At 44.6% G+C, this 14,113-nt stretch overlaps 1 protein-coding gene across 1 annotated transcript in view; it reads right to left on the bottom strand.

Moving 5' to 3' along the window:
• Nucleotides 1-14,113, bottom strand: part of PPP1R14C (protein phosphatase 1 regulatory inhibitor subunit 14C) — an 80,394-nt gene that overhangs the window by 18,024 nt on the left and 48,257 nt on the right. Inside the window, exons 2-3 of the mRNA XM_080806858.1 lie at nucleotides 6,313-6,396; nucleotides 4,908-4,940 (exon numbers count right to left, since the gene is read on the bottom strand). Of these exons, the coding sequence (XP_080662984.1) occupies nucleotides 4,908-4,940; nucleotides 6,313-6,396 (117 nt within the window). The remainder of the gene's footprint in view (nucleotides 1-4,907; nucleotides 4,941-6,312; nucleotides 6,397-14,113) is intronic.

A 14,113-nucleotide genomic window follows, 5' to 3' on the forward strand; every position in this document is an offset into this window, starting at 1 on the left:
TTATATAGAACAAGATTTGACTAACAAGTGTCAAGCTCTATGCTGGGTGCTTTTGTACATATCCTGACTTCTCCAACTATTAATTATATCACCTCAGGCAAATGACATAGCCCTTCTATGTCTCAAATTCCTGATAACAACAGTGTCAACCTCACAGTTTTGTTGTGGAGAAGAAATAAGTTAATACATGTAATGTACTTAGATCGGTCCCTGACATGTGCTTAGTAATTATTGAGCTATTATTATTATTATTATTGCTATCTCTAAAATTATCAGCGCAAATACTGGTTACGAAAACCCAGAGAGGTGGTTATTACCTCCATTTTACAGGGGAGGAAATGGAGGCTCAGAGAGGTTGAGAAAATGCTGCAAGTCACACATACGTAGTGCTGTTGCTCACATAAAACTCTTGTCTTAGAGGGCACCTGGGTGCTCAGATGGTTGAGCATCTGATTCTTGATTCTGACTCATGTCATGATCTCAGGGTCCTGGGATGGAGCCCTGGGTGGGGTTCCACGCTCAGTGGGGAGTCTGCTTAAAGATACTCCTCCCTCTCCTCCTTCCCCACTTGCACGCTCATTCTCCCTCTTTCAATCTCTCTTTAATTTTAAAGAGTGTTGAGAGTCACACTTTAAAATTTAAAATTTTAAAATCTCTCTTAAAATTAAAAAAAATGTTTTTAAAAAAAGACTCTTGTCTTAAAGTCCAGTCTTCCCACCACCCACCCCACCTCGGCAAGGAGACTATAAATAAATGTCCCCGAATCAGCAGAGATGTTTTCCTTACATTGGTTAACTTCAAAGTGACATAAAATTGTATGCAAATTCCTTTGATCAAGAAAAATAGCACCTTCAGAATGGACTACTTTGAAAAGAACATTGTTAATTGGTAGGCACTTAGTTGAGATAGGACAAAGTCCTTTGATGTCCTAAGTGTCTTTCCAAGTCAAGTAGCTTAGGGAGCCAAGCAGGGGGAAAGAATGAGCACAAGATCAGGGGTCTGAAACTCAGGGTTGAGTCTTCCCTTTGCTCACTGCTGTGAGGCCAGAGACAAAATAACTTAACTTTCTTCTTCAGGTCATCATTGTGAGGATTAAATAAGATAATGTTTGTTACTGCGATGTGAACTCTAGAGCTTTGGGAAAACAATAAACTATAATTTTTATCATCATAACCCAACTGCCAGCCTTTTCTGAAATGACCCCTTTAATGGATGACTGAACTTGACTGAAATTCCTTAGCCTTTCTCACCATTTCTATTTCTGGAAACCATGAACTAAAGGACACAGAGAAGTTCACATGTAAATGCTTTTCCTTCTTTCTTCCTTTGGAACTCCAAAGAGAATTCAAATATTACATCTTTCATCTCTTAAACCTCATCATAAAAGCCAAATGAGGAGTACTTTTGTTCTGGGGGAAGCAAGACTCATCATTTTCATTTAACCACCTGGCTGTTAACAAGTGTGAATATTTTGCTTCCTAGATACTGCAACAACTGGAAAAGAATAGGTCTCATGAAAGTCCAACCTTTCTTAGCTAAATACCAGAACATGAACTGTCCCACTAGGATGAGAAGTGAAGAAGGGAATGATTAAGTGAGTAAATGGCACATCTACACTGAGTCTGGATCTACTCTCAAACAGCAACCCTCCCACCCCCACATCACACGTGATCAGTGACACAATCTATCTCCTTTCTTGACTATTCTACTATTCTTGTTTAACCTTTCACAACAATTTAATATAACTCTCCCAATATCTAATTAATTTCTTTTTTTAAGATTTAATATATTTATTTGAGAAAGAGAGGGAAAGCACAGAGGGAGCGAGAGGGAGAAGCAGACTCCCCCCCTAGCAGAGAGCCCAACGTGGAGCTCGACCCCAGCACCCTGAGATCATGACCTAAAGGCAGACGCTTTAACCAAATGAGACACCGAGGTGCCCCTAATTAATTTAACTCTTCCATTAATTCCCCAGATAATTATAAACAAAGAAGTTCTTTTCCCAAAAAAGCTGATGGTGAGGTCTCTTGCCTCCATCCTTGTCCTTGTTTCCAGAAAGCCTCTAATCCAACTATCAACTCTTCAAGGAGTTTATATGGTCAAACTCTTAAAAAAACAAAAACAAAACCTGAATCTTTTCAGTAAAAAGGTGTTCAAATAGTGACATTTTGAGTTGAGTTGGGACCACTTCTTCTGCACACACACCACCACCACTACCACCACCACCACCATCACCAAAAAAAAGTTGGTTTGTAACCTAATCACTCCATGGTGAGACCCACCAGTAGACAAGCTGTGCTCATGCTACATGGATTTAATCAGTTTACTGGGTCCTAACGCTCATGGACACGCTGCCAAAAATAGGCAAGGACAGATGAAAACAGAAAGAAAAAAAGTGAGATTCAGAGAAAACAGAGACCACACAGGGAGCAGAAAAATCTTAAAAACAAAAATAAAGAAATCAAACATTTGTTAATATCCTCAAAGAGAAAAAAAATTATAAAATGTGTCCATGAAACACTAAGAAATAGTAAAACAAAATAGTGAACAGAGATCAAGAAAGTGCTCTTAAATATTAAAAATAACACAGCTGAAATTTTAAAACATCAGTAAAAAGACTAGATAGTAAAGTCAGAAATCTTTCAGAAGTAGAATAAAAAATCAAGGAGATGGACAATGAAAGGAAAAAGATAAGAAATTAGAGGCTCCATCCAAAAGACGTAACATCTAAATAACAGGAGAGCCAGTATTATAGAATACTGAGGAAGAAATTGATAATAAATAAATAAATAATTTTCGAAGAATTGAAATACATATAACTACAGACTAAAAGAGTTTGCAAAGTACCCAGCACATGAATAAAAAAGGACCCACACTGAGGCATATCATCATAAAATTTCAAAGTGTGGATAATCCTAAAGGTAACTGAGGGGGAAAATAGGTCACATACAAAAGTCTGAGAATGGAAGTGGCATCAGACTTTTTAATATGAGAAATGATTAAAAAATAGGGTAATACCTTAAAATTGAATTTTAATAATAAATTTTATCCCAGAATTCTATACCATCCTAACTATTAATCAAGATACATTTTTATACATGCAAGGATTCAAAACATTTACCTTCTATGCCTCTTTTCCCAAAAACCTATTGAAGGATATACTCCCACAAAAATGAGGAAGACTGGGATTTAAGAAACAAAGCATCAAACAGGACAACAGTGAACAGAAATCTTATTACAGTAGCTACTCAGTAGACCCAGAGAATAACTTCTCCAGATTGTTGCACAGGGGCACCACGAGGAAAGCCTGGGGTGGGAGCATAGTAATGACAGGTTTGAGTATACAGAAAAGTTACTACCTGTTTGACAAAGATATTGGAGAGTTCATTAAAAAATAGCAATAGGTACTAGACAAAAATAAAAGACAAGATAGCATGAACTCTAGAAAAAACAAAGAGCTATACAAAAAAGGAGCAATGGTTATATTTTACTGTTTGGCTTAGCAGTGAAAAATATCTGTTTAAATCATAACACTATAAACCTTGACCACTGATTCAACAAAATACTGGTCAATAACTTTATCAAGGGGATGGAGGGAAATGAATCACAGGGAGAGTGAGAGAGCTATCATATTTCCCCTTAGGTGAATAAATGAAAAAAATAGCAGTTGGCATATTTAGGAATACAAGAGTAAATAGTAGGAAAACAAAAGTGTTGATGTATAAATCTATTTGAATATAATATATAAATATAAAATATATACCTTTAGGAAGAGGGACTGAAGAATGGGACAGGCAATGTTATATTTCCTTTATAAGCCTAGTTGTATATTTGGCTTTCAAAACTATGACTATATGCTACATTGATTTAAAAATATACTTAATATCTTTACAATTTTAAAATTAGAATTAAAAATCTCTATGACGGCAAGATGTGATCGGCATAAAGGAACACTGGAGACTATAAGAATAAAGCTCAAGTAAGTAACTGGCCTCAAGCCAAACAATCACAAAACACCGTATTCATTTAAATCTTATACACTCTTGTGGAAGTATGCTTTCTTCTCACTTTGTAATTACATCACTTCAAAAATCAGAAGTCCTACCACCACTGCTCCGATGTTGCGAAAAACATCGGATGGATATTCTAATTTCTCCGATTTATCACAGGAACAAATGAAAAAGACTTCCTTTATCAATCTTTTCATGATTGATCAAATCCTTAATTTCTACACCATGCTTTCACTCTTTGGAGCTTTGGTCTAACCAAACTAATACCCACTGTTTTTTATACTAATATTTATCCACTTGATGGTAAATACGTAAACACAGCATAAAACTTCTTCCAATAAAGGCAATTCTTCCGAATGACAGACTTCACTTAACGTTTCTTAAAAATGCATATCTATATAATAAAAGAATGCATTCTCTGATTACAGATCTAACACTTTACTAACATTTTCCTAAAACACTAACATTTTACTAAAATGATTCCAAACCCCCTCATAATTACCTTTGAATTTGGCTTTTGGGGATAACTGGGTGATGGGCATTAGAGAGGGCACTTGATGTAATGGGTGTTATACACAACTGATGCATCACTAAATTCTACCCCTGAAATTCATAACAGAGTATAAGTTAATGAAATCAGATATAAATAAAGAATTTTTTAAAAAGACAAGCAACACAGCCAATTCCATTAGTTTTAAATCTTCCTGAACCAGATATGCCTGGGCATACATTTAAGGAAGTTAATACTAGTCAAGCATGCACTTGACCTATGGCTAAGAATAATTCCTTAGTATACACATAACCAAACCATGTATTGTTGTTTGGCTTTAAAAATACGCAAACTTGTTTAACAAAAACGAATTCAAACACAGCATTTAGGAAAAGCGATTTGTTTACCTCTGTTGGTTTGTAGCAGTCTACAAGAGCTTCCTAGAATAAAATACACAGAAGGTAAGTTTGATTATTTTAAAATCCATTATCATTTTAAAAGTGAAATTAAAAATTATTTTCTCTTCATGGTGTTCTTCTATACATGGTAAATCCAGATTTTCTATCGACAATCTAGAAAAACACTTTATCTCAGCACCCGTTGGGTCGTCTTGAAGATATCCAAAGTTGTACATTCCTACGCACGAATGCCTTGCACTCCTCAGAACACACACGTGCCTTTCCTTTGGCCTACCAACTGGTTAATAGTAAACCGTATATGCTTAAGTTGAGACAGCCTGTGGGAAACGGTAATGATCAGCCCAGGTATGGAAAGCCAGGGGTCTGGTTGTGATTCCTCCACAAACTGCCATGTCCCACCCCTGCAGGCCTCAGTGTCCTCGCCTGGAAACCAAAGCAGGTGGCCTGAGCAGCTAAAGCCCCTTCGAAGTTCTTAATTTTATAAAAAACCTTTTATAGGCCACTACATTTTCTGCAGAACCTGGTGCCTGCTTCACTGTTTCTAACTTTCGTAACTAGATGCTATCGCATCCCAAGTAAATTTACCAACAAGGAATGATCACTAAGCTAGGACTGTTCACCACACGAGGGACACTAGTAATTATTAACACACGGAACACATCAGTACATTAAAATGTGTCCTTTCGTTGCCTTTAGAGATCACTTGCCATTGGTGATGACCGACGACCACTAGCAGTAATTATCAGTGAACACTAAGAGCCATGACAGGGCAGAAGTTAATTGGTTTTAGACACTCCCAAATGCAGATATTAAAACGATAGATCTGACCTCCTGTGGGAAGCGAAAGAAGTGTTGTTCTGCTCTGGACTGAGGAAAGAGGGGACAGCTTCAACATCTACTGTTGTACGAGGAGGTTACCAGGCAAGTGTACTCTAACAATATTTCTTTTATTAGGCTGTAAACAATCTGCTCTAGAAACTGATTTCATGGGTGATAGGATCCAAAACTGGGAGACCAGAGTCCTGGGCTTGGGCGCCCCGGATCTGGCCCAGCACCTCTCCTCTCCCATAACTGCGGAACACCACTTCCTATCCTGGCGAATGGATTTCTGGAAGGAAGAACCAGCTCTTCCTCCAAGGAGATGTGGCTACAGAAGCTCATACCCGGTAGGCGGTTTGAGAACTGACCATAGCCAAGAACTGCTTTACCATCAGAGATGCCGTGCAGGGGAACGGATATCAAGCACCCCCCTCCTCTCCTCTGGGCACACTGCCTGCTCAGGTCCTGGTGCTAACACTGCCCTAGGGCAGGATCAGTGCACACCAGGTTCCGGAGATGCAAGCCGATTCAAGCACTCACAACAGGCAAGTTCTAGATTTTGAAAGCTGCTTACCCGTAACTTTAAAGCTCTCTCTTCTTCACTGTCAGCATCAAGAAGATCATCAATGTCAATTTCTACTTCGGGCATTTCTTCTTCCTGGTTGGGGGAGACAAATGGGAAGGCATTCGATTTAGTGAGAAACAACATTGCACCAAACCAACTTAGTTGACTTAAAGAAATAACTAGATCACTGATGGGGTAGGGTGGGGGGGGGATCAACAATGGGGTGGGAGGAGAGACCAGATGGAAGAGGAGGGAAAGGAGGGGATACAGAGGACAAAAGGGAGGGAGGGGGTAAGTGGAAGGAAGGATGGGGAAAGGAAGGGGCAGGGGAGAGGGAGCAAAAAAGATTTAAGAGTCACAAAGCAGTAGAAAGTATTTCAAAGATGACAATTTCCTATGTTATGGTAGAAAGCTACAATTATGATTAGAGGATGGGAGTCAGCAGATTACAGAAAGAACAGTGACACCTTCCTGGTAGGGGCCACCTTCTCCCCAGCTCCTCCCCGTCGCAGGGATGTGTCTGCAGAAGGTAGAGAGAGACCTCTATGAGGGACATCTGGGCTTAGCCGCTCAGCACTGGCTGCATTCCTTGGTCTTCGGGGGCAAGGCTCACTTCCTGAGTATCTCCTTTCTAGTTAGATGCGTTCACTAATAGTGCTCAACCATTCTTTTTTTTCTATTCCAACAAATAAGAGAACCCAAGCATTTGGAGGAAACCAAGGAATATGATATACCAGTGTGAAATGATAAGAAATGTATATATTGGTCTCTACCCTGGTTCCTGGCACAGAGCTCCTAAATCCCTTATGAATGAGGATGCCAACGTTTGTTCTAACATTTAGTCTCTGACCCCAGTTCCTGAAACAGAGCTCCTAAATCCCTTAGGATTTCTCGGCTGGTAGGAACATCTTGAGTTTTAATGAGGTAACTCCTGGTAGAGCTCCTGGATGGGGGCTGCTCACAAGAAAGACCAAACCATGATCGGAAGTTTGGAACTTTCCACCACACCCCTCACCCATCCTTCTAGAAAGGGGGCTGGAAATGGAGGGAGGCACAAATGTAGCCTCTATCGAGGTTGAGGCTGCTGAGCGGATCCCAAGGCCGCACTCCATGGTCAGGATACTGGGAAAGACGACACTGGATGTGCGTGCTGCTTCCGTCCATCCGTGGCTACCAGCCTCCTGGCCGCCACCATGTCCCCTCCCCCGCAAGCCGACGCTCTGTCACTCAGAGCTGCCCATGCCCCACCTCCTATTTTTGTGTGTATGTGAAATCCCTGTCTGAAAGGAGTCATTTAGAAAGCCACAACAGATGGGTGGTAGAGCTCTCAAGGGTCTACCTGACTTCCCACAGTGAAAGGACGCGTGGGGACTGAAACAGCAACAGAGAAAATCACCAGTTTCTGAAACAGCCGGCAGCCCGCAAACACAGACCACAGCTAGGGAGCCACAGTGTGGACGGAGCCCACAGGGAACCTCCCCAGGCCCATGAATGCTGAAACAATGGCCAGCAGAGCCCAGCGCACACTGGCTAACGTTCTGGTAAATGTGGTTAGAGATTAATTCAGTTACATCTACAGCGCAGTGTGGCTTTAAAAACTACCATATAAGGCCAAAATACCTACAGCCAGTTTCAGCTGCTGCTTCTCAAGAAAAGCAAAAGAGACAAACCCACAAGTTCCTATCTGACGATCCACACAGAACCCTCTTCCGTTTCTCCACTCCTCCCCCCAAAACAGTCATCTGCGTTTGGCATTAATATTTGGTGAGGACACGAAGTCTATGTTTAAGTCAAGGTTCAACGTCCTCGAGCATGGGAGCAGGATACAGTACCAGCTCGAGGAATCGCGGCTAGGGGAAGCTCAACGTCTGCTCTTCGTAAAGGAAATGACAGAGTAAGTCAATGAGGCTTTCCTCAGAAGAGTAGGGCAGTGGGTTTCCCTGCAAACATCATTCAGCTCTGATGCCCGGCCAAATTCGGCCAAATGGGCCTTTACTTGCATAGCCAAGCAGACTCCCACCCATGTAGGAGGCATCCACCGTACTCTCATTAAGGAACGCACTTGGCTCTCCCTCAGATACTACGTTTGACCCATTTTCTCCAACCCGCGAGATCTGGGCTGTCCAATATGGCAACCACACGTGGTATTTTCATTTAAATTCACTAAATGAAATCCAATTAAAAATTCAGTGCTGCAGTCTCATTAGCCACACTTCAGTGCCCAGTGGCCACATGTGGCTCATGGCTCCTGCGCAGATGTGGAACCTTTCATTCCATTGGACAGGATCGCCCTAGAGTCCAATCACCACCTGGCCCAGATATTGGGGAGCAAAGCCTCCTTCCCTCTCAAAGGAGCTTGAGAGGAGGAGAGAAAACGCCCCTTATCACAAGGTCAATACCATTACCAAGGGTATATGGCAGGGAAAACCTAGGTTTGGCTTTCCTGAAGCAGACTGTCTTCACCAACTGAGTAATTACAACAATCATTGGGCATGGACACTTTCTACCAAACTAGGATGCTTCTCATTACCCTCACCCTTTTTCTGTCAGTGGCTGGGAGGAGTCCGAGCTCCGAGCTCCGTGTACACCCCAGGAGGGTGGAGTAGGGGTGTGTTCTGAAGGTCGGTGATGGCGAAACCAAAGCCTGGGGCACAATGACATAGAAACACAGGCCATGGAAGTAAACATGGGAGAGACCTGGGGAGCAAGGAATGATCCTGTATCAAGTAGAGAATCCTATATATATATTTGGAGGCGCCTGGGTGGCTCAGTGGGTGAAGCCTCTGCCTTCGGCTCAGGTCATGATCTCAGGGTCCTGCGATTGAGCCCCACATCGGGCTCTCTGCTCAGCAGGAAGCCTGCTTCCCCCTCTCTCTCTCTGCCCACCTGCCTACTTGTGATCTCTGTCAAATAAATAAATAAAATCTTAAAAAAAAAAAGAACCCTATGCATATTTGGTATTTAAAATTTTTAATGAGGAATGCAGAAATAGTCCACATTTCATGGAAATTCTCTTTGGCACTATTCCATGTACAGAGCAGTGTCACCAAATAAACAACTTTAGTGACAGATCACATCGTTGACAAGGGAGTAACCACAGCCACAGCTTACTCTGATGTCCTCGCGTTTAGCTATGTTTGAGGATTTCCCCACATTAAAAATAAATCAGGGGTTACGGTAACACTAAGTGCAACCATCTCCTCAGGGTCCCTGGGCTAAGTCACCAGCCAACGTATCCCCCTTTCCGTCAGAGGCCTTCCTGTTGGTACCACAGAACAAGCCCCTTGATCATCACCACCCATCTTCTTCTTCACACATCTGTTGGGAACCCACCTTACGCAAGACATTGTGGGCCAGGCCCTGTGAGACTCAGCCTGCGAGGGATGGACTGTCAGTCGAAGCTCGAAACAAAATAACATACAATGGCACCCAAAGAGAAAGACAAACCCCAAGTGCTTGAGTAATTAAAGAGAGGGAAACCTTCCTCCAAGGGCAGCCTGGGAGGGTTTCACCAAGGAGCATGTAAGCTGGCCTTGAGGAGTGGCAGGATTTGGAGAGGGTTGTGGGGGAGGGAGATTATCCACAAGAGGCAAAATGTACACAGGAGGCAAAAATACAATGTGAGTTGTAAATATGGCATGTAGGAAGGTCCTTGGCCCAGGAGTCAGACAGCTCTGTGTTGTCAATTTGAATGCCTATGGCGAGCAGACGGGTTACAGAAATGAGCACTAAGACAGCTGGGGGCACTATAAGGAGTAGTGAGGAGCATGGCAAACTGGAGTAAACATGCCCTGAAGAAAAACAGCAAAGAACGCTCCATTCCTGCCTACTAGTGCCGCCAGATTTTCTAACTTCTCTGAAGTCGAAAACACAGCTTTTTAACATAAAAACAACGCAATATTTTAAAAGTTGGCTAACAATCCCTTAAAATCCTGTAAAGAACAAACAAAATCCATCCCCCCTGCAGGCTGCAGTTTTTCCTCATCCTGCAGAGATTGGCCCACAGAGGGCTCCAGAGCAAGGCTGGAAACCAAGAAGGGGAGCCCGTCCAGCTGCAGGGCCGCGGGCAAAAGGGAGGAGGGGAGGAGAGGAGGCCCGCCCAGAAGCACGCACGCATCCCAGAGACAGCGAACCGGGCTTGAATGAGTTGTGGCAAGAATGAAAAGATCTTAAACCATGATTAACAGCGAGGGAAAGCAGATGGCATTTGGAAGTGAGCTGGGTGGCGGGTGAGGGAGAAGGAAAGGTCAAGAGAAGATCCAGGTTTCAAGCCCCAGAGGTGTTGGGGGAAAATGCCATAAGGAGGAGCAATCTGGGACCTGGAGTGCGGTTCGCAACCAGCAAGCAGTTCAGAGGGAACCCATCTGCAATCCCCGCTCCCCGCCCCAGCTCCCAGCTCTGGAGCAGAGGCCAGAGAGGCAGGACCCCCGTTGTCGCCACCGCAAAGGGACACGCTGCAGGGCTGAGCAGCAGCGGGCAGAGGCTGCGGCCTGGAGGCGGCCAACTCCGCCGCGAGCGCACAACAGGCCCCGGCATGAGGACACACTCAGGCCACCCACGCAGGCTCCTGAAGCTTGGCCGGCCTGTGGGAACACACGCACCCTTGCACACGCACACATTCTCACATACTCTCATGCATACACACACCCTCTCCCACATGCCTTACACACACTTGTGCATTCACATGCATACACTCTCATAGGCACATGTGTACACACTCATGCACATTCTCGTATATACATATATTCACAAGCACACACTCACATACACCCACACCCAGTCTCATATGCACACTCTCATGTGCACACACCCTCACATGCACACACTCACATGTGCACAAACTCATATACACACACTCTCACATGCAGTCTCCCATGTGCACACACTCGCATGCTCACACTCTTTCACATGCACACATTCATACACACTCTCACATGCGCACATTCACTCAGATGCACACAGTCCCATGCTCACACACTCATGCACACACATTCACGTGTGCACACATACTCACATACCATATACACACACACTTCTAACTTGCCAGAAAATTTACACCATGAACCCCGTTCAGCATGGTGTCAAGTGTGCTTGTACTTAAAAAAATACAGCTCCGCGGCAGTGACGGGGCCAGGAGCGCTGGAGCTAAAACAGCTTGTACACGGATTCTGGTTTTCCAGCTCTGTGACCCACAGCCTGACAGCTCCCCGAAGTGCCAGACGTTCCCGGTTCTCAGCAAGCCTCCAGCTCCAACAGGGCTGTGAAGGGCTGCGGGACAGGAGCCTGTGACCCTGGCGGGGCGCGCGAATCGATGCACGCAGGGTGGGACACGAGGGCAGCAGGGCAGGGCTAGGCATGGGCCCGTGGCCACAGCCGCATTGACAGTCGCCTGCTGTGAGTGCAGGGCAACTGGCTTAGGAAGAACATAAAGAGAAGAGAGGCGAGCGGAAGCCGAGGGATTCTGGGAGTTCCCTGTGAAAATATTTACATGTCAGGTTGTCATTTTAATGACAATCTCAAAAATTTCTGTAAGCAAGCATATGTTGTCTAAGAATCGTCTGGATGACCACCCTCTAACCTTCAACTCGACTCTGTCTACACATTGGCATCAAGCAGAACGACTGTAACCGTCCTGGGCTAATGAGTAAAAGGCCAAAGGTTTAACACCGAATGGATGTAATACCTGTTAGAATCCTACCTCGGAGAGTACGCCCACCCGGTGAAGCTAGAAGACATCTCTCATGGGATGCACAGGGGCAAGGAGGGGCCTCCTTCCTAACCTTGAAAGGAGTGACATTAGTTATCACGCTAAATTCATGTTGTGTGCCTGAATTCCATTGGCTGGGTGCTTTCCAACCAATTTGCAATTTTTATTTGATTTTATAACTGGAAAAACCATTAGCATCAAGAGTTACACTTGGTTTTAAGTGGCACATATTTAAATATTATATTACATGTTTAAGTAAGTCCTGGAAACTGCCAGAAATCCTTTCCACTTAAAAAGGAACCTGGCCTGCCCTATGGCACATTGCTGTGGAATTTCAGAACATAGGGGACCAAGAGGAGACCCTGGAAATGTCCAGAAAGGGAACAGGTCACAGAGGCAGGCAGAGAATCGGTGTCATCAAGCAAGGGAGCAGTAATTTCAAAATCCTGAGCGAAAACGATTTCCAAATGGGACGCCTCCATGCCCACAAACTGCCAACTGAGAGTCAGAGAAACAACACAGACATTTCAAGACACCTCAGGTTTTACATCTTAATAGATGTGCCTCCCATCCGAGGAAGAAGTGCTCCAGTAAAACAAAGAACTAGGAAAGGCATCTGTGGTTGATCTGTGGTTGGCGATGGCGATGGCGCAGACCGGAGGGCACACACTCCAGTCGAGCTGGAGGAGGGTACCTGGGAGGCTGGGAAGTGAAGAACAAAGCACATGGGCCCTCCGACCTGGGAAGCTGAGCAGAAAGAACGGGCCTGAGTGTACTGGGCAACACGGCCTTGGGGACCAGCACACACCTGCCTGGGCCCAGGCGTACAGAGGGGCTGGAAGAGGATGGAACCCCACGTGGAACGAAAATGGGGGAAACGCATGTAGGTCATCCCAGCTCCAACTACCTTGGTGAGTGCTATGATCCCACATTACCAGCCTTTCCCTAATACCACTTATTTTAAAATTTAAATAAGCTTCAGGGGGCGAAGCTGGCTCCAAGCCAAACAATAGTACTTCCCAAACTCGTCCTTTAAAAAAAAAAAAAAAAAAATGAAAGAGCCTAACGAAACTTGATCCTGTGGCGAAGGGACTGTTAAGATAACATCCACGAAGGATGTTCTTCTTGCCATCCAGAAAAGCAAGTCTGTGCCCTCCCTTTATCCCAGACACCTCCCAGCTGAAGTTCACCTCTGGAGCACGGAGAGCACCCCTCCATTGTCACCACCCACATCCACCTAGTACCCCACACAGAGCGCCACCCCTGTCCTCTTGGCCAAGAAAACATGATGTGATATGGGTGAGCAATACTGACGTGATTTGATAAACACCATAAACTGTTTCAATTTGTTGATAGTTCACGTGCTTGATTTGGTACTTCTCCCCGTTATCATTGAGCAAATGACCTGTCACACAGCCTCATGTCACAGCAGCCCAGGGGAGAGCTGCCGCCTTAACATTCAACCATAGAAAACGAACACCAACTCATAGAAAGATTCCCGTTATTGGTCCTGTGAGATTATTCTAGAACAAGGCACGTCTACGGCAAACGCTAAGAGCACCAGGCAGACCCACGCGACATCTACTGGCGACATATGTACCACCGCCGAGCACTTTCTAGATGCCAGAGAGAAAGAACAGACAACTGACAAAAACACCCATTCTCGTGGAGATTAAACCCTGGAAGGGGAAGACACACAATGAACACGTAAGCACCACAGACAGCACAGCAAACAGAGGTAAATACTTTGGAGGAAAAACAGGCAGAGGGGAGGGACAGGGGCAGCAAGGCTAGAATTTTACCTCCAGTGAGAGAAATATCCAAATAGAAGATTTCGAAGAGAGCGAGGGAAGCCGGGTGGGATGTCCGGAGGGAGACATCGAGGGGGACTAGCAAGGTCAGGTGCATCTGAGAGCTGCCAGCAGTCAGGGGTCACTAGAGTGGGCTAGGGGTGGCGTCCCTATGAAGACTGACTTGTCCTGTCCGTGAGAGAAAAGCCACTCGGAGTTGGAGCAGAGTGGGGGCGTGATCTGAGTCACCTTTTGGAAAGGATCACGCCGGGCTGTGGGAGGTATGGGCATGAGCAGAGTCCCCGTTAGAGGT

Source organism: Martes martes (genome assembly GCF_963455335.1).
Source record: "Martes martes genome assembly, chromosome: 6".
In the NCBI taxonomy this organism is placed as follows: Eukaryota; Metazoa; Chordata; class Mammalia; order Carnivora; family Mustelidae; genus Martes; species Martes martes.